The sequence below is a fragment of the Euprymna scolopes genome, chromosome 43, assembly GCF_053919585.1.
Source record: "Euprymna scolopes isolate OS-2025 chromosome 43, ASM5391958v1, whole genome shotgun sequence".
Taxonomy (NCBI): Eukaryota; Metazoa; Mollusca; class Cephalopoda; order Sepiida; family Sepiolidae; genus Euprymna; species Euprymna scolopes.
The window spans coordinates 14,414,557-14,442,056 of record NC_136524.1 but is presented as its reverse complement, the minus strand read 5'-3'; the positions used below and the strand labels follow the sequence as shown (position 1 = coordinate 14,442,056).

General features: G+C 36.2%; 1 protein-coding gene across 1 annotated transcript in view; it reads left to right on the top strand.

The window, feature by feature from the left end:
• LOC145268201 (uncharacterized) overlaps positions 1 to 25,771 on the top strand; it is a 476,340-nt gene extending 450,569 nt beyond the window's left edge. The window contains exon 3 of the mRNA XM_080123464.1: positions 25,009 to 25,771. Within this exon, the coding sequence (XP_079979590.1) occupies positions 25,009 to 25,634 (626 nt within the window). The 3' untranslated portion in view covers positions 25,635 to 25,771. The remainder of the gene's footprint in view (positions 1 to 25,008) is intronic.
• The last annotated feature ends 1,729 nt before the right edge of the window (positions 25,772 to 27,500 follow it).

The following is a 27,500-nucleotide window of genomic DNA, read 5'->3' as shown; positions in this document are numbered from 1 at the left end:
TGAGCGAAATTAAGTATCTTGGACATATAATAAATTAACATGGGCGACGTCTAGACCCAGAAAGATCTGAGGCAATAAAAACATGCCAGCACCTAATAACGTAACAACTTTGCAGAGTTTCTTAGGACTCGCAAATTATTACCAATTATATAGAAAGGCATTACCGTACATATTCACACTTTTTAATATACATATGCACGTAAAGTTATGAACAGTACATAGGGCCTGAGCAAATCTGGGCGGAACTGCTAGTATATATATATATATATATATATATATATATATATATATATATATATATATATATATATATATATATATATGACAGATGAGGAATAAGACTTAGATATAACTTTATTATATCCAGGGTTGTGGAGTCGGAGTCGGAGGTTTTAGCTGGAGTCAGACAGAGCCGGAGTCAGAATCGGATTTCTAAGAGTATAAGGAGTCGAAGTCGGAATTTTTTATCCGACTCCAACTCCGACTGCTTAAGTTCAATGAATTTTTTTTTTTTTTACATGGCTTTCCTGTTTGGTTTTACCAGTTTGCTTTTATTACAATTTCTAACCAAACAAGGCACATTGCTACTTTGATGTAGGGGTCTGCTATCAGGAATCTAAGTTTCAGGGGTATTATGTAGGGAGTTTAGCAGCAAGATGTCTGTTTACATTACACTTGAACTTCTGCATGTCAGTACAGTTCAGGAAGTAGGAACCCAGAAGAGAATTCTAAAGTCTAGCAGTCTGGGGAAGAAACTATTAGAGTAGAAAGCTTTCTTACATCTGGGGATCTCTACTGTGTAGGGGTGGGACTTCGCTGCTTGTCGGGTTTGTCAGGGGTATTTTCATCGAAGGGGTATAAGAACTTGTAGTTTGTCAGAGCATCCACCATTAAAATACTTGTAAAACAAGCAGAGAGATGCAACATTTCGTCGATAGGACAGGGCTGAAGCTTAGATAACAGTTCAGGACCTATAAGGTTGGCGACTCTCTTTTGAACACTGTCCAGGAGTTTGAGACTAGTAGCAGATGCACCAGCCGAAATGTGACAGTAGTACTTGATACAGTGGCTTTGTAGAGGTACGGGATACTTTCAGGCGTAAGTAACTTTCTAGCATGGTAGAGAGAGCCCACCTTTTTCGCAGCAGCCTTGGCAATGATCTCAATGTATTTATTCCAACTCATGTTCCCTGTGAACGTTAAACCAAGGAGTTTGAACGAAGTACTTTCAGGTAATGTATCTGTAGCTATTGCTATTGGTGATTGGTAAGGTTTCATGTAATTATCAAAGGAAACGAGCTTTGTTTTGGCAGCTTTGAACGTTACCATCCATTTATGACCCTATTACACTACAGACTGAAGGGCTTCCTTTAGGGTTTTGGCCATTGCCTTAGATATGTGCTCATTAATTTTCCTCACATGCCTGCTATAGAGTGTGGTGTCATCAGCAAATATACCCATGTCAGAGACAACTTTATCAGATAAGGATTGGTTCTTGATGTACATCTGCATTCATATCATATTGTTTGGACGTACGGCCATCGAGAACAACCTGGATTCTTCTCTCATTTAAAAGGATTTAATTATGTTAAGCATTCGTCCAGTAATACCATAGATTTTATTTTCATGAGAAGACCATCGTGCCATACCCTGTCAAAAGCCTTAGATATATATCCCCTGCCTTATCTAGTGCTTGGTATATATGTTCAGAGATTACAGTTATAATATCTGCAGTAGAACGGGCTTACTTAAATCCATATTGATGGTCAAACAGAAGTTTAGCAGCTGTAAGGTGGTGGACTACAGCTTAATTAATTAAAGACTCAAATATTTTGGCAAACAGCGGGAGGAGGTTAATTGGGCAATAATTTAATGGGTCAGTTCGTTTGCCAGAGATTTTGTAAACTGGTACCACAGAAGTAGTATTTCAGCTGTCAGGAAAGCAAGATTCGTTAAGACATTTGTTAAAGAGTTTAGAGAGAACTGGAGCAACCTCAGTGGAGCAATTTTTTAATAGGACAGCCAGGATGAGATCAGGTCCACATGCTTTTGAGGTGTCTAGATTTTTTTATATCATGTACTTGAAAAGGGGTGATTTTCAGCTCATCTAGTGTGGTTTCTGTCCACAGAGGAAAATCAGGGAGGGAATGGTTTGCTGGGTTCAAGATAGAGTTTGAGGGAAAATAACAGGCAAACATAGTAATTGTCTGTATTTTTTATTGATTGAGATTGTCGGACTGACTTTCTCATCTTGGTTGTTATGGTCACAACGTTTCGGCCGTTTTGCCCTCCGGCCTTCATCAGGTGTTTTGTATCGAACTGGGGAACCGTTTGTTAGGAGTCTCGAACTTGGAGTCGAACTCGAGACTCCTAACAAATGGTTCCCCAGTTCGATACAAAACACCTGATGAAGGCCGGAGGGCAAAACGGCCGAAACGTTGTGACCATAACAACCAAGATGAGAAAGTCAGTCCGACAATCTCAATCAACAGGCAAACATGTTAGCTTTCTCAGTTGCTGCAAACAACCTTATGATTGTTGGATAGTGGGGGAATTATTGATTGCCCATTATTTACTATTGTAGGTTTTCCAGAAATCATGAGTCCCTAATTTCTGTGCTTCAATGCATTTCCTGGTGGTTTCAGTATATTCACTCTTAGCTGTTGCTACTTCTTTCTTACAATTACTTATAGCTTCTATATACTTTGTCTGTTGGTACAGGACTTATGCTGGATAAATCTACGGTATGCATATTACTTCTGAGCAATAGCAGCTGCGCAAGTAGAAGTAAACCATTGGGGAGAGCAGGGTTTGCTATAGAACTTTCGTGTAGGAATATATGCTTCAATTGCTGCTTTGAACCATTCAGTAGTCTCATTTGCACACTATTCTGCAGGAAGAGAAAAGATATTTCGCATGGGGCGTCTCTGATGTGATCTCTAATGGCATCCCAGTCATCCTTATTTTAGTACGTTGTCGTTTTGAGCAATGGCTCTTCAACTTGGGGTCGAGAGTTTAGAGTGATTCTATCATTATCACAGCATGATCAGCATTCCTAAATGGGCAATCAGCATTTGTTATACAATCCTCAGGATCTCTTGTCAGAAATAGATCCAGAAGTGAGGCTTGCTGTTCCTGGTGATCTGTGAGACGGAATGTTACTTTCTGTGTCAAGGAATGGGATATAGAAAAGTTATGGATGATGCTACTAGCTGTGTTAGTGTAGTTAGAGAAGCCAAGTAAATTTCTGTGGCGTTAGAGTCACTAAATACATGTAATTAGAGAAGCTAAGCCAATTACTGTGGCGAGCATTAAAGTCACTAAATACATGTATTTGGGTGCTAGTGTCAAGGGAGAGTGCTACATCTATGCTGTCAGAGACATGATTGATTATAGTACGGTTCTGGGTTGATGGAGAGCAATAAAGAAAATACAGGTAGTTAACGCTATGTTGTAAATTTAGTTTAAAGCACATAAAAGCCTGGTTATCTGATTCTAGTTTAAATTCCCTAGTCATGAATGTTACGAATATAGACTCCATTCCCGTTGAAGTCCTTACAACAATGTGGAAGATAAGCAGACATGTTAAAGATGTTAGAGGGGATGGAGGAGTGCAAGTTAGTTTCACTTAGTGCTAAGATATACGGGGAGTTTGCTAGGAGATTCTCTAAGTCCTCTGATATGTGTAAATGCAAGCCCCAAGGCGTGAGTGTGTGTCTGGTTTGAACATTTTTTGGATTGAGCTATCATTTCATTCTATTTAGTAGTTTCAGATCTAGATTGAGGTACTAGGCAAAACGGATGTGCATAGCCACCATCATGCAACATGAGTAGACCATCAGCTGACTCCTCATCCACAGGCCTCGGGAATGCCCACCAGAGATGAGTCCAGGGTGCTTTTCCATACACAATATGACTCTACAAATATCCCGATATTACACAACTGATGACAGAACAGCCACTCTAAGCGCTATCAAAGAGTTAGGGATCCTGTACTGTCAGTTGGAAACAGCAACCAGCAACTGTCAAACCAGTACCCTCAAACCTGTCCGACAGGAGTGTCCCAGTCCAATCATGTTGGCATATATGGTAAATAAGCACTACCCAAAATGCCCAGTTAGGAATAAGGGAATAAGGCAAATGTGGGGGACGGCATTCATTGCTCTAGTCAGGAAACAAGGCTAAGCACTGGGTGTCTCTAATGAGTGCTTGTGGCCGCACCTCTGCTCCTGGTTAATAGGCAAAGAAGAGTATGGAATATAGATAGGCAGAGCCTATCTACTCCTTAAGCAGTTTAGGTTTGTAAACCGATGATTTGATCAAGTCACCAGCTCTAGGGAGATTATCGTCCAGGAATGAGGAGGCTTCCCTCCCCTGTTTGGTGCCAAGACATATGAGATCAGTGGCACAGGTTTACAAATCGGAGGTTTCCTTATCCTAGATGGATGACCTAACCAGATCTACTGGTCCATCAACACTGAGAGGGTTTCCCTGCACCTAGTTTCAAAGGCAGGTATTTTTATGCTCCCGCATAGATAGTTAGGATTGATAGAGTTAGTATCAAAGAATTAGTATTTGCTTTGAAGTTACACTCCTCAGAATAGGATTAAGATTGGTTACATTTTTAAAGGAGGTATGTATGAGTGTGGGGTGTAGATTAAAGGTGAATATCTACTAGGGTTAAGAAAAGATCAAATATGGTTTGTGGATTAGTGACTAATTGGAAAATTATAGTATAAGGCTTAGGGTCTGTTTCGAAATGTGGTTTAGGTGTTAGTTTTCAAGTAAAGATAATCACCAGCACTTTATCCCATCTAATGAAAGAAAGATATAGTTGCTAGTTAATACAGATCACTTATAATCTGGGAACAAACTGTGGCTATTAGTTATCTATTTTATAGATATTCTATAGAGTATAAATATAGGTTAAGCTAATGCATCCCTTAGCAATAGAAATCTATAGATGTTTAGTATTTATCGATTTTGAAAAGGTCAGCCTTCTAAAGTTTATGACTGGAAGCTAAACCCTCCTCCAAAGGTACATGCAAAGTATGTGATTTTATATCAGCTTGGGGAGAAGAGCAATTTGTTTTTTGTCCAGTTGAAACAGAAGAGATGATATATTTACAAAAATACAGCATTAATATACAATATAGATATACAGGGATTTGGGGAGGATTTAAGAGTATAGGGATTTTTAATGTTTATCATGCAAAACAGACAGGAAGGCGTCTTGGAGGCAAAGCATTATCCATTTAAAGCAGATATTTAGAAATAACATTTGTGCCAATTATTTTAGTAACATACATCAGTAACAATATACATGTGGCCAGTATACGCCTTATATTTAAACATTACACTTAGTCATAGAATGAGAAATTATGATTTCCAAAAAGAGGGAAGCAGTATAAGTAAATAAGAGCAGGAAAACAGGTTTGGTGAATAAGCAATAACTTAATTGCTTCCTAAGCAAAGGTTTGCACAATTTAGCAGTTTTTGTATGGTTTTGCTTTTAGTTTTGGAGATATCTCATATTTTGTACTGTAATGCTTCTACTTCATCAAGATATTTCGGTCTGTCAGATCACTGCAAATCCAATCTGGATAGCTGTTTTCGTTTTGGTTGTGACGTCACACAAGATCAATGATCTTTGAGTGGGATCACTGTAGATTACATTGGATAACAATCGGATTGTAATCTGAAAGTTATCCAGTTACTGAATCAAATGAGATTTGGCAATTGGATTAGTCCGGGGATCAATCTGGAATTACAATCTTATCTACCCCACAAAAAAAATAACGGGCATAAATCAATAAGAAGCAACCCATGGCACTATAGCCCTTTATAGCATTTTCCATTTTTTTTACAAAGGAGTCACCACTTATCAAGGCCCAAAGGTCACTCGAGGATAATGGTTAATGAGTGTACACAAGTCAATGACACAATATCCTAATAATCGTTAGTAATGGAAATTTGGTAAATTGGATTACTTAAGGGGGTGGCTCATCAAGAATTTGTTTATGTTGGACTTGAATATGATCAAATTGTAGTCAGCTGGAAAGCAGGAAAATGGAAGAGTTCCACAGGCATGCAGTTCTAAGAAAGCAGCTTTGTTCATGGAATCTTCGTTTAGGATTAGGTACAGAAAAAGAGTGGAGGGAATTATTGATAGTGGTTTCAACTAGATGAGTGTTTTTCGTGAAAGTTTGGCGAGGGGGGACCATAGATTGGAGATCAGACGAACACTTGCTATGAAAATAGTGATAGAGTAAAGACAGGCTCGCAACGTCTCTACTGTGGGAAAGAGGTTGAAGGGAAGAGAAAAGGGCACCCCCACCAGGTTGCGAAGTCTATTTTGAACTTTGTCAAAGCATAAGAGTTTTCCAGCAGCTCCTTCCCAAATATGGCATCTGTGGATGTACGTGACTCTTACTTAGGTAGAGAATTGCATCAGTAGTGCGATATCTACTGGAGTGCAAGAAGGATCCCACCATTTTTCCAGCCTAGAAGCTTGTCAAAACATGGAGCCTGCCCAAAACGAGAGCCATTCATTTCAATTGATGCCAGATAGGAGATCAGAGCGTAGATGGTATAAAGATAGAAGCTTGGTTTTAGATGCATTAAAATTAACCAGCCACTTCTTTCCCCATTGCATCACATGCTACAGATCAGAGAGGAGAGAATCACAGAGAACTTGGTCATTTTGATGTGTTGACATAGATGGTAATGTTATCAGCATAAATGTCTTCAAATGATCTTAGGATGTGATTTGAAAGATCATTGATGTAGATCAGTAAGAGAGTTAGGCCAAAGATGGGCCCTGAGGGACTCTGGCATTAATACTGTGAGCTTCTGATTTCTGCCCACTACTCTTATGAACCTATCAGAGAGAAATTATTTAATAATTGAAAAACATTTTCAGCTATACCGTAGCTGGAGATCTTGTGAAGTAGGCCTTTATGCCATACTGTTAAGTGTTGTGACATAATGTTGAACAAAGATGGAGGCGTAGTTCAGATCAGATCTTTACTGTAATTGGCAGTAACCAAGATGGCGGCTAAGAATCAAATGCTGTCTGTGACGTATTTAGCAGTGAACTGATTGAATCCAGAATTCGACAATTTTTATACTAACTTTGGAAGGTTTTCATTGTTTGTTTAGCACAGCCGGTGGTTGTAAAAATGATTGGTGAACCCACTGGTCTCATACCACCCAAAATAGTAGTCAAAAACAGTTTACAAGGTCTTTGATATATCAAGAGCAACTGCCCTAGAAAGGAAGCCTTTGTCGAGAGATTCGCTAATCTTATGAAATATAACCATTATCACATCTGCTGTAGATCTAGCAGAATGGAAACCATATTGTATGTCACTAAGAAGGTTATTTTTGCTGAGATGATTAACTACTTCTTCATTTAACACAGATTCCAGCAACTTACTCATGACGCACATGAGATTTATTGATCTGTACTGAAAGGAAGATGACCGGTCACTTTAATTTTTAAATACAGGACATACTGGTGAGGTTTTCCAGGGTGTTGGGAAGCAATTTTCTTTAAGACAACACTTAAACAGCTTTGTAAGTATGGGAAATAATTCTGGTTGAAGCTTTTTCAGCACTATAACTGAAATGCCATCAGCGTCAGTTGCTTTATTGAAATCTAAGTTTTTGATTAGCTTGGCAACATCATGCACAGATATTTGTATGTCACAGAGTATGTTTTCTGATAAAAGAGGAAATACGAGGGGTTGACGGCCTTAGTCACATAGGGTATAATTAGTTGCAAAGTTCTTGGGAAAAAGTTTGGCTTTGTCTGATGCTGACGAGATTACCTCAGGTCCATTGATGATGGTTGGGATAAAGCACATGATTCTGTTCAAGATCCTGTTTACTATTTGCCAAAACTGGTGGGAACCAAGCTGCTGCTTAGCTACATTGGACTTAACGAACTGAAGATACAACTCTCTCGCATTCTTTATTACTCTTTTACAGTGATTTCTGGCAGTCCTGGAATCGACTTTTGTCTTAGTACAGCTTCTTGTTTTTCCTTTGATCCTCTTTCCAGAAAGGCAATATTATCTTTTTAAAAATTTCTTCTCTGTATAATATGTGCCTTTACTCCCCTCTTCTGAAGAGAAGCGGTTGGCTTTGAAATGACATGGCCTAAAGAGGTTTCCCTATCCTGAAATATTGTAGTCCTTTTTGAACTGAAAGCATAATAGAATTTAATTGTAATGTTTTTTATCCCTTTCTTATTTTGACTTATTCTATAAACTTAGTTTGTATTTTTAAATGTATTTATAGTGTATTTTAAACCATATTTACAAACTCCCATTTTTATCTGAATTCATTTTAACTGGCGAGTCTACTCCCCATGTTATACATTAAAATATGATAATAAAATTTTGTAAGATGGACTTGCATTTAAAAAAAAAAAAAAGCTTTAAATCTATTTAAAATTTTAACCATCCCTTAATCTACCTTTAAAATAGATATTACTAAAAAATTAATTTATTTTATTGCATTATTTTATTCCATTTCTATATTCTCTGCTATCTACCCACTTGAAACTATTTTCCCAGATTTTTTTCGCATGACATTTGTTTGTAATATATTAGTAATTGTTAGCAATATATGTATAGACACAATAGAAAAAGTAGAAATACACATCTCTTTTCTAGCATTCATCACCTTTGGAAAATGAGTTTGTATGCTTTAAATTATTAATACAGAAATCGAAACTTATACCGTTTCAATTAAATAAAAGAAGTATTTAAATCAAAGCACGCATTTGGCTCTTAAGGCAGATCCTCCCTCCCTTTCTCTTACTGCTGTAAAATAAACGCTAATCTTTGCACCTCAATTCATTCTACGTGAAGACACTAGTCTTTTAGCTTGACCAACATGGGTCACTCGAAGAACACCAAGTGCATCTATATATCTGTGTTGTGTGGAACATCTTTATGTAGATCTAGTCCCAGCATTTCTTTGGTTTTCTTTGCTTTATATTCTCTTACATATTCAAATAATTATTAATATCCTATTCATTTATTTTAAGATAAATTAGTTGCTAGAGCAGATCGGTTTTCTCACAGTATTTGAAAGATAAAATTTCTTGTAAATGTTAGTGGGGAATCTATGTCCAATCCTGCTCTTATTTATGAAGAATAGAGAAAAACTTTAAAGTAAGATACTCAATATCTTCATCCATGTGGGGGGTACAGAAATACCTGTTGTAGAAACCAGGTGCACGGTTAACCCTGTCAGTGTGATGGACCCGTAGATCTTGTCAGATCATTCATCTAAGAGAAAGAAAACTCTGATAACAAAACTGAGAGGGGAAGGTCTCCTCAGTCATGGTTGACAACCTTTCTGGAGCTGATGACTCGAACAAATTCCCGGCTTGCAAACGTAACTTGATTAAAGAGTAGATAGGCTCTTCCTATCCCCGGCTTTCACACTTCTTCTTTCCCTATTAGCCAGGTCAGAGGTACAATACTAGGGACTCACCAGAATCACCCTGTGCTTGGCCTTATTTCCTGACTAGGACATTGAACTCCATTTCCCTATTCCCTATTTTAAGTTTCTCTCTTTCTCTCAGAAACTGAGAAAATTTGCTTGCATGCCACTTGTGCTCACTAGACTTGTTTGGGCCGGTCTTGTCTGAGAGGTTGAAGATAACTGATTGACAGTTTGTCTTACCGCTGTTTCCAACTGGCAGTACAGGTGCCCTAACTCTTTGGTAACGCTTAGACTGGCTGCTCTATCACCAGATGTATAATATCAGGATAGTAGTAGTGCCATATCGCACATGGAAAGGAACCCTGCTGCTATATCTGGTTGACTTTCATGAGACCACACATTCTAGACTGGACTCGGCTAATGGACCACTGCATGTGTATACTTGGCATCAAAACAGACCCACTTTGCTCAACACTCTTCCCCTAACCTAACATTAAACAAAAACATAAGTAAATGACAACCCCCAAAAATATCACAATAAAACCAGACAACCACCCTAAAAAAAAAAATTTGTGTCTGCCCTCGAGGCTTGCTTTAACAAATATCCGTGGGCTTAGAGATAATCTAGATGATGTAGAGTCTTACCTTTCAGTAAACTCCTTGGATATCTTAACATTAAGTAAAGAAAACTTCAATCCCCTCCAGCTACTTTAACATGACAGGATACCCCCCCCTCTTTGCTGTAAGGACTCGGATAGATGTATACACGCTACTTATTCGTAGCACCCTCCCTTAAACTAGAGAGAAAAATCTTGAATCGGATGACCAGCTTTGCTTTCGGCTAACATTTCATCACTGCGTTAGTTACTTATATTTTCTTTTTTCCTCAAGTCAGCATTATACCCTAATCGATCATGTCTTTGATAGTATAGATGCAGCACTCTCCTTGGATAGTAATGCCAAAATACATGTGTTTGGTGATTTTAATGTCCACCATAAAAATTGGCTTGGTTTCTCAGGTTACACAGATGCAGCTGGATGCTCCACTAATAGCTTCTCTATAGCCCATTCCCTCACACAGACAGTAATGTTTTCAACTGCCCTACCAGATCGTGAACCTCAGCAGGTTTCACTTCTAAACCTATTCCTCACCACACTACCTGAGGATTGTGTGATTAATGCCCACAGTCCACTTGGAAATGCAGAACACCTAGTGGTATCAGTTGACATCACATTTAAATCCTAACCTGAAGGTGAGGAATCATTGCTCAAAACAACAAGGTACTATAACAGGGCGTACTGAGAAACAATTAGAGAATGCATCTGAGATGCCCCATCTTCTCTCTTCCTGCTGAACAGAGTGCCAATGAGACAACTGAATGGTGCAAAGCGGGAATTGAAGCACATGTTCCCACACGGAAGTATTATAGAAAGCCCCACTCACCCCCATGGTTCACTACAGATTGTGCAGCTGCTATGGCACCAAAGACAGCATACACTCCGCCAGTTTGTACGTCATAAGTCAAATACAAATAGGCAAAAATTCATAGATGCTAGAAATCATTGTAAAAGAGAAATAGCAACAGCCAAAAGAAAGTATGCTGAAATAATCAGGGAACGCATAGAATCGCCAAAGATAGGATCTCATGATTTCTGAAAAATCTATACTAGTGTAGTGATTAAAGGAAAATCATTCCTCCACTGAGCAACAATCAGAAGTTTGCATGCACAGTAATGGAAAAGGCGGAACTGCTGTCCTGGCGATTGCCTCTAAATTCACCTTAAAGCCAACGAACAACTCCCTTCCAAATTTCCCTATGCGAACTAAAGCCACATTAGAAGATATAAAATCACCCTTACTCATGTCCACGATATCATAAAAGACTTAGACAGCTCAAAAGCGTGTGGGCCTGATCTCATCTCTGCTATACTAATTAAGAAATGTTTAACTGAGCTAGGCCCATACTTTCCAAGGTCTACAATAAATGCCTTGCTGAATCTTGCTTCCCTAATAGGTGGAAGATGACCTCTGTGATACCAATATACAGGAATTCTGATGAAAGAACAGACCCTCTCAATTATTGCCCCATTAATCTCTTCCCCCTCTTCACTAAAATCTTTGAGACCTTAATTAATCAAGCACTAGTTCACCACTTCGTAAAAGCAAATCTTCTCTCTGACAAACAGTATGGATTCAGGCAATGTCGTTCTACTGCATATATTTTAACATTTATCTGTGAATGCATTTACCATGTATTGGATAAAGCGGGTGGAGCCAAAGATTGATATATCCAAGGCCTTTGATAAATTAAATCGTACAGTATAACTGGATGTATACTAAATATAATTAGATCCATCTTAGACAATAGAAGCATACAGGTTATCATTGATGGATATACACCCAAGCGGCATAACATTAATGTGGGAGTGCATCAGGGGTCGATCCTTGGACCATTATTATTCCTGATATTCAAAAACGACCTCCTTGATAATATTGTGTCCAAGATGGGTATATTTACTGATGATACAATGCTATATAACATGCATTAGGGAAGAAAAGATGGACATAAATCTAAGACAATGGCAAAATCATTAGAAAATGATCTCCAGACCATAGGTGAATGGGGACGCAAATGGATGGTAACATTTAATGCTAGGAAAACTTCCTTTAACAATTACAAGACACCTCTCAAACAGCCTATATCGATGAAAAATAACATCCTACCTGAGAATTCTACCTTTAAACTCCTTTTTTGGGACTATTTTACCATATTTTACTTTGTGGGCAATATGCACTGTGTTATAAGGAAAAACTATACCCCTCCCCTTCTACCTTTCATGCCATGATAAATGTGTGTATTAGTCACCCCATCCCAACCTCCCTCCATCCACCCATGCAAAGGAAGTCACAGAGACAAGATCCCCCGCCCCATCCCCATCGCCTTTCGAAAGGACGGCAAACATAACGGATGTAAACCAGACAGAAACCCCAACCCACCAATCTCAAAAGGGAACACGTGGAAATAAAAAACTTGAGCGGGAAATTCAGTTGGGCTGCAAACAGCCAGGAGAACACTGGTTAAAAATCAGTGCCCCGAAGAAAATGGGGTCAACACCAGCGTAGAAAGATGCATAGGTGAAATACAGTCCACTCAACTCGGATCGGCGGATCGCCATCGGACCAAAAAGGGAAACCAACTCAAAGCTTGGATATACCTTGGCCGAATGTTATTCTTGGAGATGAATATCCCTCCAATGGAGAATCCTATGCTAAAAATCACGTGTCAGGAATAATGTTAAAAGAAAAAGAAAAAAAAAGAGAACGGTGACAAAGAAAAGAAAATACATTTGTGTTAACGACACTCGTCACGACCGGACAATTATCAAGAAGCTAAGTATTTATCAATTTTCATTCACTCCAATCCGCCCAACCCGCTCCCATGTCTCTATGCTAAAATATCATTCGTGTTATATATAAATTGACTTTTTGCCATGTGCAAAGAAAGAAGAAATACGTAACCGTCTGATTCTAATTAATAACTGTGTCTCGATTTTCCTTTCATTCAAAAAAAAAAAATAGAAAAGGAGGGGGAAAGAGACAATACGTTCCCATGAATAAACTTTATCATAGCCCCCCCCCCCATCTCGCCCCATAATGTTGTCTACACCCTCATTTGCATTATTGTTTTTTTTTTGTTTTTTTTTGCATTGACATGTATTTCACTCATGTAAATAAATGTATTTTTAGTATGTTCATACTCGATTGTGTCATCGTCGTCCTTATTGCCTTATTATAATTATTAACCGTGAATGTCATTAAGGTGTTTCATGACGATAATGCTGGTTCGAACCTTGGCAAGTGCCATTTCGTTGTGATATTGTCATAACCGTCATGCTGCATATTTTTTTTTTTTTACAACGTGCGTTTGGAAGGAGAATTTCACTTTGAAATTCCTAACCCCGAGCTATCGACACACAAGATTTCCATCCAGGATCCCAATATACGTCAAACCCCCGGGCTAGACCCAAAACCGTTACAACTGGAACAAATATATAGAGGACATTGTAAAGATGGTGGGTTCCGTCTATCGAGCTAGAGGACTACTCACACCTGCGAGTATCCCGTACCTCTACAAGGCTACCATTCACTCATGCATGGAGTGTTGTTGCCACATCTGGGCTGGTGCATCTACCACTGGTCTCTCCCTCTTAAATAAAGTCCAATAAATAGTTGTCAATCTAATCAGTCCCACTTTATCAACTAAGCTCCAGCTCTTGTCCCATCGTCACGATGTTGCATCTCTGTGCATGTTTTAATGGATTGTGTTCTGATGAACTCATTGCACTTGTACCCCGTACATATCTCCGACAAACCCGTTCAGCATTAAGATCTCACCCTTTCACTGTTGAGGTCCCTAAATGCCAAAAATCTTTCTATTCTAATAGTTTCTTCCCTTGAACAGCTGGACTTTGGAATTCCCTTCCTGCTACCTGCTTTCCTGGTCGTACAGATATGCAGAAGTTGAAATGTAACATAAACCGACACCTTGCTAATATAATGATGTACCGATCCGGGCACCATTTATAACGTTACCAATGCCGCACCAACCACACTGGGTATGGGGCATCCTTAACCTCGTCGGATTCCACCTGATGTGGCAGGTGTTCTTTGATCGTACCTTGTCTCGTTACAAGTTGGCCTGTTGATCGTCCTTACCCACTGTGTTTTCATGGTGGGGCGCTTTTCCTCTCGATCGAATCGTCTTTCTTCCATGTGTAGGGAGTCTACAAGTACATCAATCACTCCACTGGTCCTTGCGGCTTGCTGAAAAAATTAAGAGTCCTCACCACAACAAACAGAACTCCGGGTTATAACAGTAACAAACTATTCATTGTTTTCATTACTTCATAACAACTACTGTCTAATTTGAGGCGACTGACTATAGCAGTGAACGATGTAAGACCAGACCAGTAAAGTCACAGGGTTCCCATTAACACAGGCTAGTTCCCATCATAACATCAGGCCCTGAAGAGCTCTCAAATCAAGAGCGCTTGACAAGCCCAGCCGTTCAGCTTGCTGGCTATGACTCCTCTGTTTAGAATTCCTTTTTCTAAATCCAACCACTTTTTCTCCACCTCTCCTTAAGAGAGTAGTTACAAACACATTTCTTTCTTCCTCTTAGAGCTTATCTCTACCAAATCTCAACCCCCATTTGCACTGAGGTGTTTCTACTTATTATCAAATTAGGAGTGATTAGTCATTCCAAGTTGAACAATGCCTGGCGGCGACACCTACTCTTGACCCCCATTCTTCATCTCGCTCAACAGAGATTTTAAAAACAACCTTTCCGTTGTTAACAGATATATAACAGCAATAAGATAAGAACAATTATCATTTGTTTTTCCTCTTTCTGACAAAATCCCATAGACATTTCTGTTTAAACAACATCAAACCATCATCATCATCATCATTAGAATTCAGCTGTGTGAATTCCTCTGAATTTGTGTCAACTAGCAAGGTCACTCGGCATCGCCCGGTTCCCATCAGGTCACATATCGCCCCCCTACCTGTTTGGTCCTTTATTTTTTAAATGACACCCGACCCCCAACCAGACATCAACACCCCCCTCTTCTGCCCTCTGTTCCACTATTTGAAAAACAAGACCATCTCTTTTGACATGTGGATAATTCCAAATCTGTCTCCCCTTTTTAGGCATCACAACATCTGCATTGCGTCTAACAAGCTTACAATGACACATTGGCGGCTGCTCCTATTTTCCTAGCTAAGGTTTTGCATCTCTCTGCATTCCCTCACACCATCCCGTCCGGTCAAACACCCCCCCCCCCTCACTGCAATATGCACCTCGCCGCATGCATTCATGACACCGATTGGTGTCATATCCCTTCCATCCTTATGGGAGAAATGCAGCCATTGCAGCATTTCCACTCAGCCCTGTCAGAAAAACAAAGAAACAAAATACCCAGTATAAACCCCAAGTAAAAAGTTCAATTGCAACCTCAACAGTTTCGGAGTCAGAGATTCTATATTCATCTACACATGCATTATTTTTTTCCGAAGTTAATTCCTCTGTTTCTTTTTACTTTACTAGTCCTTTTAAGGTGACTGCAACTACGTACATGCAAAACAGTTTCTCTTCTTTATTCTCAGCCTTTATAACTGTAACTCATCAAACCATGTACATTCAAAATATGGCGTTTCTTTTACTTTTTTCTTTTTTTCTTATTTACTTCCAGTCCATCTCCACGACTTAATCTATGTGCATGCAAAACATGTTTTTTTCCTTCCCTTTAACTACAACCCATCTGTGTATGCAGACGTTTTTTTTTTTTTTTTTTTTCACCCCTTTCTTTTTCATTTTTAATATTTTTTATTTTATTTTGGTCCTTCTCTACGACTTGGCCTATATGCATGCAAAACAATCTTTTTTTTTTTTCTTCTTTAGATTTTCATTTCAGTCCTAGTTCAACCATAATTTTGTTGGAAGGCTCAGCCCATCTTCAATAGCCATTTGCTGTCTCAAAATAATGTGTGACCTGAGATCTCAATTGGTTCTAGGCCTATTTAATTCTACTCTAAAATTGTTTGCTGGGGGATTATTTTTACACACATCCAATTTTTCAACCTATTTTTGTATTTTATTTTATTTATTTATTTATTATCATTTTTTTCACTCAATTCTTTACATGAAGAGAAAGAACTCACTTCCTCAGCTCATGCATACCTCTTGGCATAGAGGCACATTTCCCAATGATATTTCATACTTCACAATTTCAAAGCCTTCTCAACGATTGCATATTTAATTTTTTAAAAAACAGAATACTATCAGCACCGTTAGTTTCTTTAAGACATTCTACTTGATAGTTTAAATGCTTCAAAACTATTTACCAGGCGATTGATTTCATTTTTTATGTAATTTCCCAGGTTAAATGAGTTTTTTTCTTTGACAGCCTAAATGTTTTAATGCCACTTCCAACCAATTTACCACCTCACACCCTGTAAAAACTCTCAGGCCAAATGACTTACTATTCAGCAGTTTAAATGCCTTAGCATCACTTCCAACAATCTTTCATGAAAGTTTTCACACTAAATGATTTTCTATTCAAAGCAGGTGAGAATGCTACACAACAATTACACACGTTAGCAGTCCTCATCTAAAAAATTTTTTTTTTTTTTTTTTTTTTTTTAAATTAGTACATTTCAATACAAATATTAAAATAGACGAAGCAGTTCCCTTTATTTATTTTTTTCTTCAATCAAATCACGGTTCTATCACTTTTCATTTCTTCTCTTCAATTTTAATAAAATTTTCCAACCAAACGTCCCTTTATTTAACAGTCTAAATGTCTCACAGCTAATCTCAGGCAAATCATTACTTCATCTTTAATTTATTCTTATGAGAGCTTCTATTCGTTACAAAATCAGAACGGCATCGACACCGCCGGTTTCTATTTCTCTAAGGATCGGTATACTTCTCTCAATCCCTGTTTGGTTTCCCTTTTCACAACCATTCTTCAGGTTATCTCGGCATGAGCGTTTTTCTCTCTCTCTCTCTCTCTCTCTCTCTCTCTCTCTCTCTCTCTCTCTCTCTCACACACACACACACACACACACACACACACACTTATTGACCATTCTATCTCATGGTGCATTATTCTCAAGAGTTTCCCCGTTCATCAGTGGTGCAGTGCACAGTGTCTGTCACTGCGGACTGGGTGGAGAGATTACATATCTATGATATTCGTATTCTCACATGCCTTTTCCATGGCATCTCACGCAGACACACTCAGTGTCTCGTTAAATCTACCGTCAAACTCCATGTATTACACACCATGAATTCAGCACTTTTTCATACACCCTCTGCGGTGTTTGCATCACATTTGGGACAATTCTCTTCAGCTGCCTTGCCGCATTTCCCCATTACGTTTCCTCGTGCCTTTTTTCTCTGGCACCTCACGCAGACATACCCTGTGTCTCGTTAAACCTTTGACCACTCAATTCTTCATGCCTTTACGACTAGTGCACATTGCACAATTCTCAATCTCAACTTTCTAGCACTCCGCACGTCTTCACATCCCTCCTGTGGGGATCACATCGTATTTGGCCAATTCTTTCTGGCTTCCTCGATGCATTTTTCCATTACATCTCAATCCGCCGCCCACACGACACCACCGACTATGCATTTTCCCAATCAACCGGTAACTTCGTGAAATTCCTTATTTATTTCTCACTATCTCCTTACAGTCCATGCAGACAAACTATGATTTAAGATATATAAACAAAATCACACGTTTCGTTTGTTTTTTTTTTCACAAACCAATTCAATTTCAGAAATTACAAAAACGATCGCATTTTTTTCTTCTAAAACTATCAACTGTCGCAGTCTTATTTCTTTTCTTCACTCATCTCTACTTCGTCTTTTCTTTTCTTTTTCTCATTTTTTATCTCTTTGTCCCACTCTCTCTCTCTCTCTCTCTCTCTCGCGCGCGCGCGCGCTCGCTGGTACAATGATAACATATGCGCGTACGTACGGCGACATATCAACCCGTTTCCTCTGTCTATATCCCCATATCTATTCCTGTGGATACAACTATTTTTAGACTCATGATTCAGACAATTACACATTTACATATTTCCTTCGAGTGTGACCTTGTACGTGACCTTACACGACCTTAACCCTCTGATCGCGGCCCAGTTATGATCTTAACCCTGGGTCGATGCCCAATTATGACTATCCTAGTCACCGGGTAATTAATTATGTCGACCGGGCAACCAGGTCTGCCAACCGTTGGTACGTCGCGTCACCCAGTGAGTCCTCATCAAGGCATTGGAGGACTCTTCTCGGTTGCACGGTCCTCAAGGCCTGTTCTTCTTGATCGTCTAGTTGGTCGTCCTGTTGACTGGGTGTTCATTGACGGGAACGGGGTCACAAGTGGCAAGTAAAAGAAATAAAGTTACATGGAACAACAGCACATCAGCAAACAAACTCCGGAGGTTGGTTGATTGGTTCATCTTTATGATTGGTTCATCTTTATTGTATTTAGGAAATTCATAAATGATTATCTACAGACGTATGTACAATTGAAGATTAAATGGAAGCAAGCAATTAGATTTGTGAATGAGCTTCTTATTGTTGAAATACTCGGTCGGAGTCGCGGACCGTTGTAATTATCGTTAGGGTGTTCTGGCTGGTCTCTTCCTAGGTCCTCTGAATTCTATTAAGTTGCAAATTGAGCTCTCTGGCGACCAGCGAGAGGGAGAGAGAAGTTGGGTGGCTGGATTCCTCTACCGAGACCTTTTTCTCTGTCTTTCCAAAGACCTCTCTCTGTCTTCTCTCTTCTTCTATCTGATTAAATCGAGTTTTACAGACCTTTTATAGTAAACCCCTTGAATAATGACGACGCCTACGTTCGTCTTCGACCAATCAAATTGATTGATAACAATCCACCTGATTCCTTCTCATTGGTCAATTTGGCCTGTGGCAGGTATTATTTTTCCGCCCCCAATTTCCAAAATCAAATTGACTCCTCCCCAACTTGCCTGACCTCGCCTTCTCGATAATGGTTTTTTCCATATTATCAACTGATAATCAGAGGAAATATTATTTTTTAGCTTGTAATAGACCACCAGCTTTCACCTATTTAAAAATATCAGTTTGATCTTCTTTCCCCTTTGAATTATTTGTTTTGTAAAAACATCCGTGTGATTTTTAAAAGAAATATTCTTTACATGTCAGAATTCCCCTTAGCGCCCAAAACAATTTGCCAAAAGACATTTTTAGATAATTCATATTGAAAAACAATTCATGTCGAACCTTGGGCTGACGTCATTAATTCTTTTATCAGGCCTGATCTGTTTCGTGTGTGTGTGTATGTTTCTCAGATCAAAAAAGATCCGACATTTCACCTGTCAAACAACACATTTCAAGCCGACCGACATTTCCAATCTCTGTTTCGGAATATTTTGTGTTGGCTCGTTTAGTTCAAACGCGAGCGTATTTTGGTTAAAAAATGGTTTAAGTAATCTTTCGCTTTGAAGTTTAGCATGCGATTTCTATTTTTATCCCCCGACCGTATGGTATCTCAACAAGATTTTGACATAAAAATATTAACTAAAAAAAAATTATTTTTTTTCTGTAATCGGTGTTCGCCCGGGATTGAATATTACATTCAACACAAAAAAACGTCACATCGACCCTACTGATCTGATGTGGCCCCTCTTTGGTGTTACACGAAGGGTGGGGAAGAAAATCAACAATACATTACATAGTACAAATATGTCTCAACCAATACAACAACTTAACCTATCCAGGTGACACTGAGACAGACAAAAGGAAAAATGAACCGTCCTTACCTTCTGCCATCTTTCTTCGTCTTCGTTTCATGTTCGAGATTTTTGTTGTTATTTTTCTTTTTGAGTTCGTTTCTTTTCGTTGCAAAGTCTATCATTATTTGTGTCTAGTTGTCAGCATTTTCTTTTGTTTTTGTTTTGTTTTGTTGAAACAGCCCATATTTTGCAACTCTCTGCACTCCCTCACACCATCCCGTCCGATCAAACACCCCCTCTCACTGCAATATGCACCTCGCTGCATGCATTCATGACCAATTGGTGTCATACTAATCTTTCCTAGACATGGTCCCAAAAAGTAGCCTTTTTGTCCAAGTGGTGATATGCCTTGTTTGGAGTTAACGTGTTAGGAGTTAACCTTAAATAAATAAATAAAGCTAGTAGAGCGTATATGTGAGTATATTTATCATACAAGTAAATGATATACATGAAAAGTAATTATAAAATGCTGAATAGGTGTGGGAGGTTGGTATATGGATCTGCAGAATAGATTTCCACATAGTGGTCAAGGAGTCGGGAGTTGGGAGTTGGGAGTCGGGAGTCGGAGTCGGCATTCTAGGAATTCAAGGAGTCGGAGTCGGACTTTCACCATCCGACTCCGCAACCCTGATTATATCATCACAACAATAAGGAAAATTTAAGGGGAAAATTAAGAAAAACCTTTTTAGGCCATGGTGTTGAATAGTATTCTGAGCAACGCCGGAATTATTGCATATGGAGCGGGATGCACACACGCAAATATTGTGGAAATCTTCAAACCAAGAAATGTCATCAAAAATTGAAAGACGAGTGCAGAAGCTTTGAAATCAACATTCTTCAACTGACAATTTTTGAAAACAGTCATATTGAAATTTGGCCTTGGACGAATTTAATAATAAAGGCCAGTGGAAAGCGGCATGGAAAAATGAAGTTCCTATCTAAAGCTTTCGTAAATAAAAACAAATGCCAGTCAAAGAAAAAGTCAGTTAGAGAGAAGACGGGCACCGAGACAACTAGTTGGCATTTTGTGTCACCCACAACACTCTACCACATCTCATCTCTCTCTTTCTCTCTATTCATAGCACATTGAGAAATACTTGAACAGAAAATAAATTACCATTCCTTTTTTATAAACTTACGTCAAGTGTTGTTTTTTGTGAAACAACTAATTGTCTTATATGCATTCCTAAAGAACTTCAAACTCTATTTAACAGATCAAATAGACGACACAGATAAAAACTAAAGAACTACAGCATAATGTAACAATGGCATTTCAAAGCTAAATGTTTCTCATCAAAAGACGAGAAAGGCCAGAATTATACAAAACGTAAATGCAAAAAAAAGCTGGCTTAATGACATTTAGATATGGAATGAGAATGAAGGAATAAGATAAAATGTTTTTTAATATTACACACATATATACTACCCTTATAAGTTGTACCTACTTTTAATTATTATTTACCCTTTTATGCTATTCTTTTATTCTCACTTTTCATTTCTAAATGTCATTAAGCCAGTTTTTTTTTCTATATTTGCATTTTGTGTAATTCTGACCATTCTTATCTTCTGATAAGTATTTACCTTCAAAGTGCCATGACCTAAAGAGTTTTTTTTTCTTAATTTTCCCCTTAACTTTCATTTATTGTTCTGCCTATACAATAAAGTTATATATAATTTTATCCCTCATCTTTCATTTAACTTCATTCTGTTCATTGTTTGCTCCTGAGTTTTTCTTATCTTGATATGTTTCGCTTTGTTAAAGATTTTCTCTTTGATAACATAATTTTATATATGTGTGTACGTGTGTGTGTGTGTGTGTGTGTGTGTGTGTGTGTGTGTGTAATCATGGTTGTAATCGCTACTTGGTGGTCTATGATCCATGTGTACATTCAAGTAGTTCCAGTTGACTACAAACTCCCTTGACCACCATACTCTGAAGAATAGTTAATAATGAAAAGTAAATGGATTAATGCTTTAATACAAAATTTTAATTCTCTTTTCGAACTTACCATATCACAAGTTACTACTCCAATGTATTTACTGACAAAACCTCTAAATTAACTAATCAACTCGTAAATAGAGTGTTAAATTCACACAAGAATTATGACAAATTCTAAAAATAAAACAATCAGACTATAAAATCTTTCTTATTCATTAATGTAGGTGTATCAGAATTTGGGGGTAATTTTTTACACTCCCAACACGAAACTGTGAATGATATATAAAAAAAACTCGTAATTTCTCATTTAAAAGTGGTTTGTTTATTTTCTTGATGGATTATACTTCCAAAATAAACTATTAAAGTTGTATAAAAAGTAATAGAAATATTATTTTTTATCTTTCAAAAACCAGTGTTTACAAAGTGCCGGCACGCTTCTAGGCAGCCATTTTTTTACGTAGTGAAATCAATTGATTTTTACGAGTGAAATATTTTTCAATTTTTTAACTTTAAAAATCTATCAAAATTTATCTATTGATTCAATTTTTACGATATTTTCAGGGTCAATGGGAAATGTTATGCTCTTTCCAATAAACCGAATATAATATTTTAGACAAACGTTTTTTTAATTCCCCCCATTTTGAAATGTCTATTTAGATTTACATAATTAATTAATGTAACAAAGTTTTATATATCACAAATTGAACATAAAAGGTCAATAAATAAAATATTCAAATTTCAAACAAAAAAAAGAAAAGTTTTTTGCCAATTTACCTGTAAAGTTCAAAGTGTAAATCTTTTTTTTTTTTCGAAAATCAGGTGGATTTTTTTTTTTTTTAAGTTGGAGTTTATTTTATGCTTATAATTTTCATTCAGTATTGGACGCTGAGGATATTTTATTCTATTTTAGTCATTGTTTTTTTTTTTTTTTCGATGTTTAAAAAAAAATTCTCTCAGTAATTAAGACTGACAATATATTACAAAGAAAGTTCTGGTATTTCTCTAAGATAAAAAAAAAATCGAAAATAAGTCGCTCGGTCAATGTGTAAATGGTCAAAATCCATAAATGAAAAATATACACTTTGCAAGTATGGTAGCACAATAATGACTTCTACTGAAATATGTGAAAAGTACACAAGGGAGATTAGGCTTCATTGAAACAGGTTTTCCCCCTTCCATACTTATCATATCAAAGTGAGACTTCTTTTTACATACGGGTATTTTAATGGCTGATAAACAAACGTCGGAGACACGGTACTTGGTTGAAAAATCCTTTCATTTAAAAAATACATGGAATATAATATATAAATATAATTAAATTCTCATACCGGAACATTAGAAGCAATCAAATATTAATAAGTTGAAACAAGTTAGTGATTTTTTCACAGTTAGATATATATATATCATCCACACGAGTTACGCTTTTTGTTTTTCGTGAACTTTTTTTTTAATAAAACCGATGAAAATAAAATTGTATATTTTTTCGGTGAAACCTTTTATGATATTAAATTTTGGTCTTTCCATTTTTTTTTAAATAAAAATTTATGGTTTGAAATTACATTTTCATATTGTTAGAAGTTTGTATACATAGAGAGTCTATTTAATGAAAAGTTTTCAACAGCGACTTGTCCAAAAATTCTGATACACCTAATGTATCTGTCAAAAAAATAAATAAGTAAATAAAACACTCTCTCCACTCAAAAGCAATAAAAGAATACTAAAACAAAAGTTACTATTAATTCGGACCACTGAAGTACTTTTTATTTATTTATTAAGGAAACATTGACAAAGTTTGTATTGGGTTCTCGATACTAGACTAGTCGATGTGTGATCTTAAAATCTTGTATTGAGTTCTCGATACTAGACTAGTCGATGTGTGATCTTAAAAACGAAATATTTAATAACGCTATTAAAACCCCTATTTACACACACAATGTTGATGTAACACGCTTTATTTGTCAATGTAAATATGTAAATAAACTTTTCCTTCAGTGTTCAAACCATAGTGTATATTTATGTATTCCTTCCACGGAATACTTTATCTTTGATTGTTAATATAATAGGCCACCTTAGGACATATAATTTATTATAATTGTTAATTACATTTTAGGTTAGTAAAACTGCGTGTTTTACATGTTTAAAAATCATTGAAACTCTTTTCTTCTTTTCCAACGTTTAAATAATAAAATTAGAAAACATTTAAATAAATATATATTATTTAAATGTTTACTGATTTTATTTTATTATTTTTTTATTATTATTCACTTAGGGCTGCTTTTACGATCTGATATTCAATTAAATTAAATCTTTCGCTTGCATAAAAGATGGCGTCCAATAATAAGAAACTTATATATTTTTTAAACTGCACTTACGCATCAACACCACTCACATAATTATCAATGCAAGTGTTGTTGTTTTTCTGTATATATTTTGTTGTTTTTTTTATTTTTTTATCATGTTTTTGAACATAAATTTTTAACCTGTCTAAATGGAAAATCCCATATATCTCTATGATTACACAGGTCTAGACGAAACGGAAGTAAACACACACACAAACACACACACACACACACACACACAGATATAGATGTTATTTGTTTTTGTTTTTGCAATACGTTGTTGAATGAATTCAATTATTTACGAAAGTTCATTTTTAAGTAAAAGCGAGTTGGGAATAAATTTCCCTTTAACCAATTTGGTACCTCCACATGGGGAGCGGCATATATATAGTTTTTACATGTTTCGTCGTCTACGACTCATCAGATTCAGCCACTTGATGAGTCGTAGACGACGAAATACGCGTCATTGGATAATTATATTGTAAAAACTATATATATATATATATATATATATATATATATATATATATATATATATATATATATATATATATAATGCGTGTGTGCGTGTCTAAGTTAAAAGGAAATTATTACTGGAATCTAGCGTTCCATTGTTCTATTGTGTGTGTGTGTGTGTGTGTGTGTGTGTGTGTGTGTGTGTGTGTGTGTGTGTGTGTGTGTGTGTGTGTGTGTGTGTGTGTGTGTTGTCTAATAATCTAATTTGGAGTTTTCGCTGAAAAAGAAACAAATGCTTTGTATTGTATATAGATAACATATGCTGTATATAGACACATATATGTACTATTTATAAGCGTCACTCGAACAGATATGGGTTATTAAATAGCTAGAGTGGTTATTGCTTTCATTAAATTTTCGTTCTTGTTTTTATCTTACATTTCAATAAAAATTTCATTTATTTTTCAGTGATGATGAAAGCCGAAATAAAAGGTACACAGAATCTGAGCAATTTGCTTTTATCAAGGTTAAACAAGATCGACTCAAAAGACATAAAACAGAGCATCAATGTTGAACATCACCACGAGGAAATCTATGGTGACATTGATTTCATTCATGCGGATGGCACAAAAGCAAAATCAGATTACACAGAAAATTTCGATTCAATTGCTGAGAATGTTGAACTGTTATTGAAGAGTGGAAAAGCAGTGATATTGATAAAAGTGATTGTTGAGCGTATTGTCCCCATTGATTATGAGTTCAATGTTTGGAGAAAAAATTCAGCAATAGTAACTCGTCAAATTGAGATTGATCTTCTCGCCAGCGAACAACGTAAGCGTCTTTATAATCATGTAATGGAAAATTCTGGGATTCAACGCACTATTCAACCTCAAAAATATGGTAGCTACTTGGAAAGAACCAAGGAAACAAAAGAGACAGTGTTAAACAGTCAAGAAACGTTCAGATTATTTAATCAATTGTTGACAGTTGCAGAGAATAGTAGCGCAGAAGGTGGCGTTCAGAACGAAGTGTATTCAGAAAAAACTGATCGATTAGCATTGCAGAAACCATCTATTTCAGATTTTATGTACTAAGTTTGCAGCACGCACACACACACACACACACACACACACACACACACATGTGTGTGTGTGTATATATACACAGATATATATACATATATATATAGGTATACATATATGCACATGCATATATACACATACATATATATATACATACATACATATACACATACATACATATACACATACATATATGCATATACTCATACATATATACATATACTCATACATATATACATATACACATATACATACACATATACACATACATATATACATACACATATATACATATATATACACATACATATATACATACACATACACATATATATACACATACATATATATATACACATACATATATATACACATACATATACACACGCACATATATACACATGCATACAAACAAACATATATATACACATATATACACACACATATATACACGTAAATACACACAAACATATATATACACATGCATACACACACATATATACACATACATACATACACATACATACACACAAACATATATATACACATACATATACATATACACACACATATACACACACAGACATACACACACACACACACACACACACACATATATATATATATATATATATATATATATATATATATATATATATATATATATATATATATACTAGCTCTACCTTGATTGCAGTTTTATTTATTTCCTTGTAATAGGAATCATAAAGTTAAAATTTATTATTACAGTATTGCTTGGTCAATAAATTTTAACTTTAAGAAAATTAGTTATAGTTTTGTAACAAAAATGTAACTAATTTTCTTAAGGGTATGTATAAGATGATTGGATGTAAATAAATCCTGAAATCTTTTATTATAAGAATTTGCAAAGAATTTTAAAGTTAGAAACGATAATACTATACGACAGTTCTTCGAAATTCTTTAATGCTTCCAATTTCTTTAAAATTCAAGAGTAATGAATTTTTTTTTCAAATATAAAACAATTAAAATGGCCGAAGAAACCGAAATTGGTGGATTTCGTAAATTAAATATTTTTGTAAAAGGATTATTTAATTTGTTGTAGTTTTCTTAAGTTAATTTTCACTAAATTGATATAAAATAATTACAGTACACACATAGTTAAATATTAATTGAAACTGCTTTATCGTGTGATGTTAGATGTTTAATTCAAACTCCATGCGCAATAACACTGGCTAATAAATGAAAATGAAAATATTTGTTTAAGCGAAGTTCATAAATACAGATATATTACGATAAATTACAACCATTTGCAACAAAAAAAAGGAAAATTCAGAGCAAAAACATCCCGGTATTTATACCAACCTTTATCTATCCCCATAAAAAGTTTATAAGAAGATATAATATTTTATGAATCAATTTTTATATTTACTTAAACAGTGCACAATACGTAAGTAGAGCTAGGAAGAAATGTATGAAAATTAATAAAGCTACGCAGAGGTTTCCGCGTTACATCCTCATAGCATAGCATAACACAGAACATCATGGCTATTTACTATAGAGATAAAATGCGGAAGCCTTTTTTTGCAGATATATTTTCATCACATATATATATATATATATATATATATATATATATATATATATATATATATATATATATATAAAAGCAATCGCAAACAAAATATCCATGCCTAATGATAATTAGGAATGAAACCTGAACGTTTATATCTATCTTACTTGGCATAAATACTACTAAACTCCACTCAGTTGTTGAACACTAAAAGAATCTCAGAGATTCAAAAGTTAAAACATACATACACTAAACCTTAAAATTACCTTTAAAAATAACATTTTAAACATAATTAGAGAATATGAGTTCAATCACCCCTTATCAAT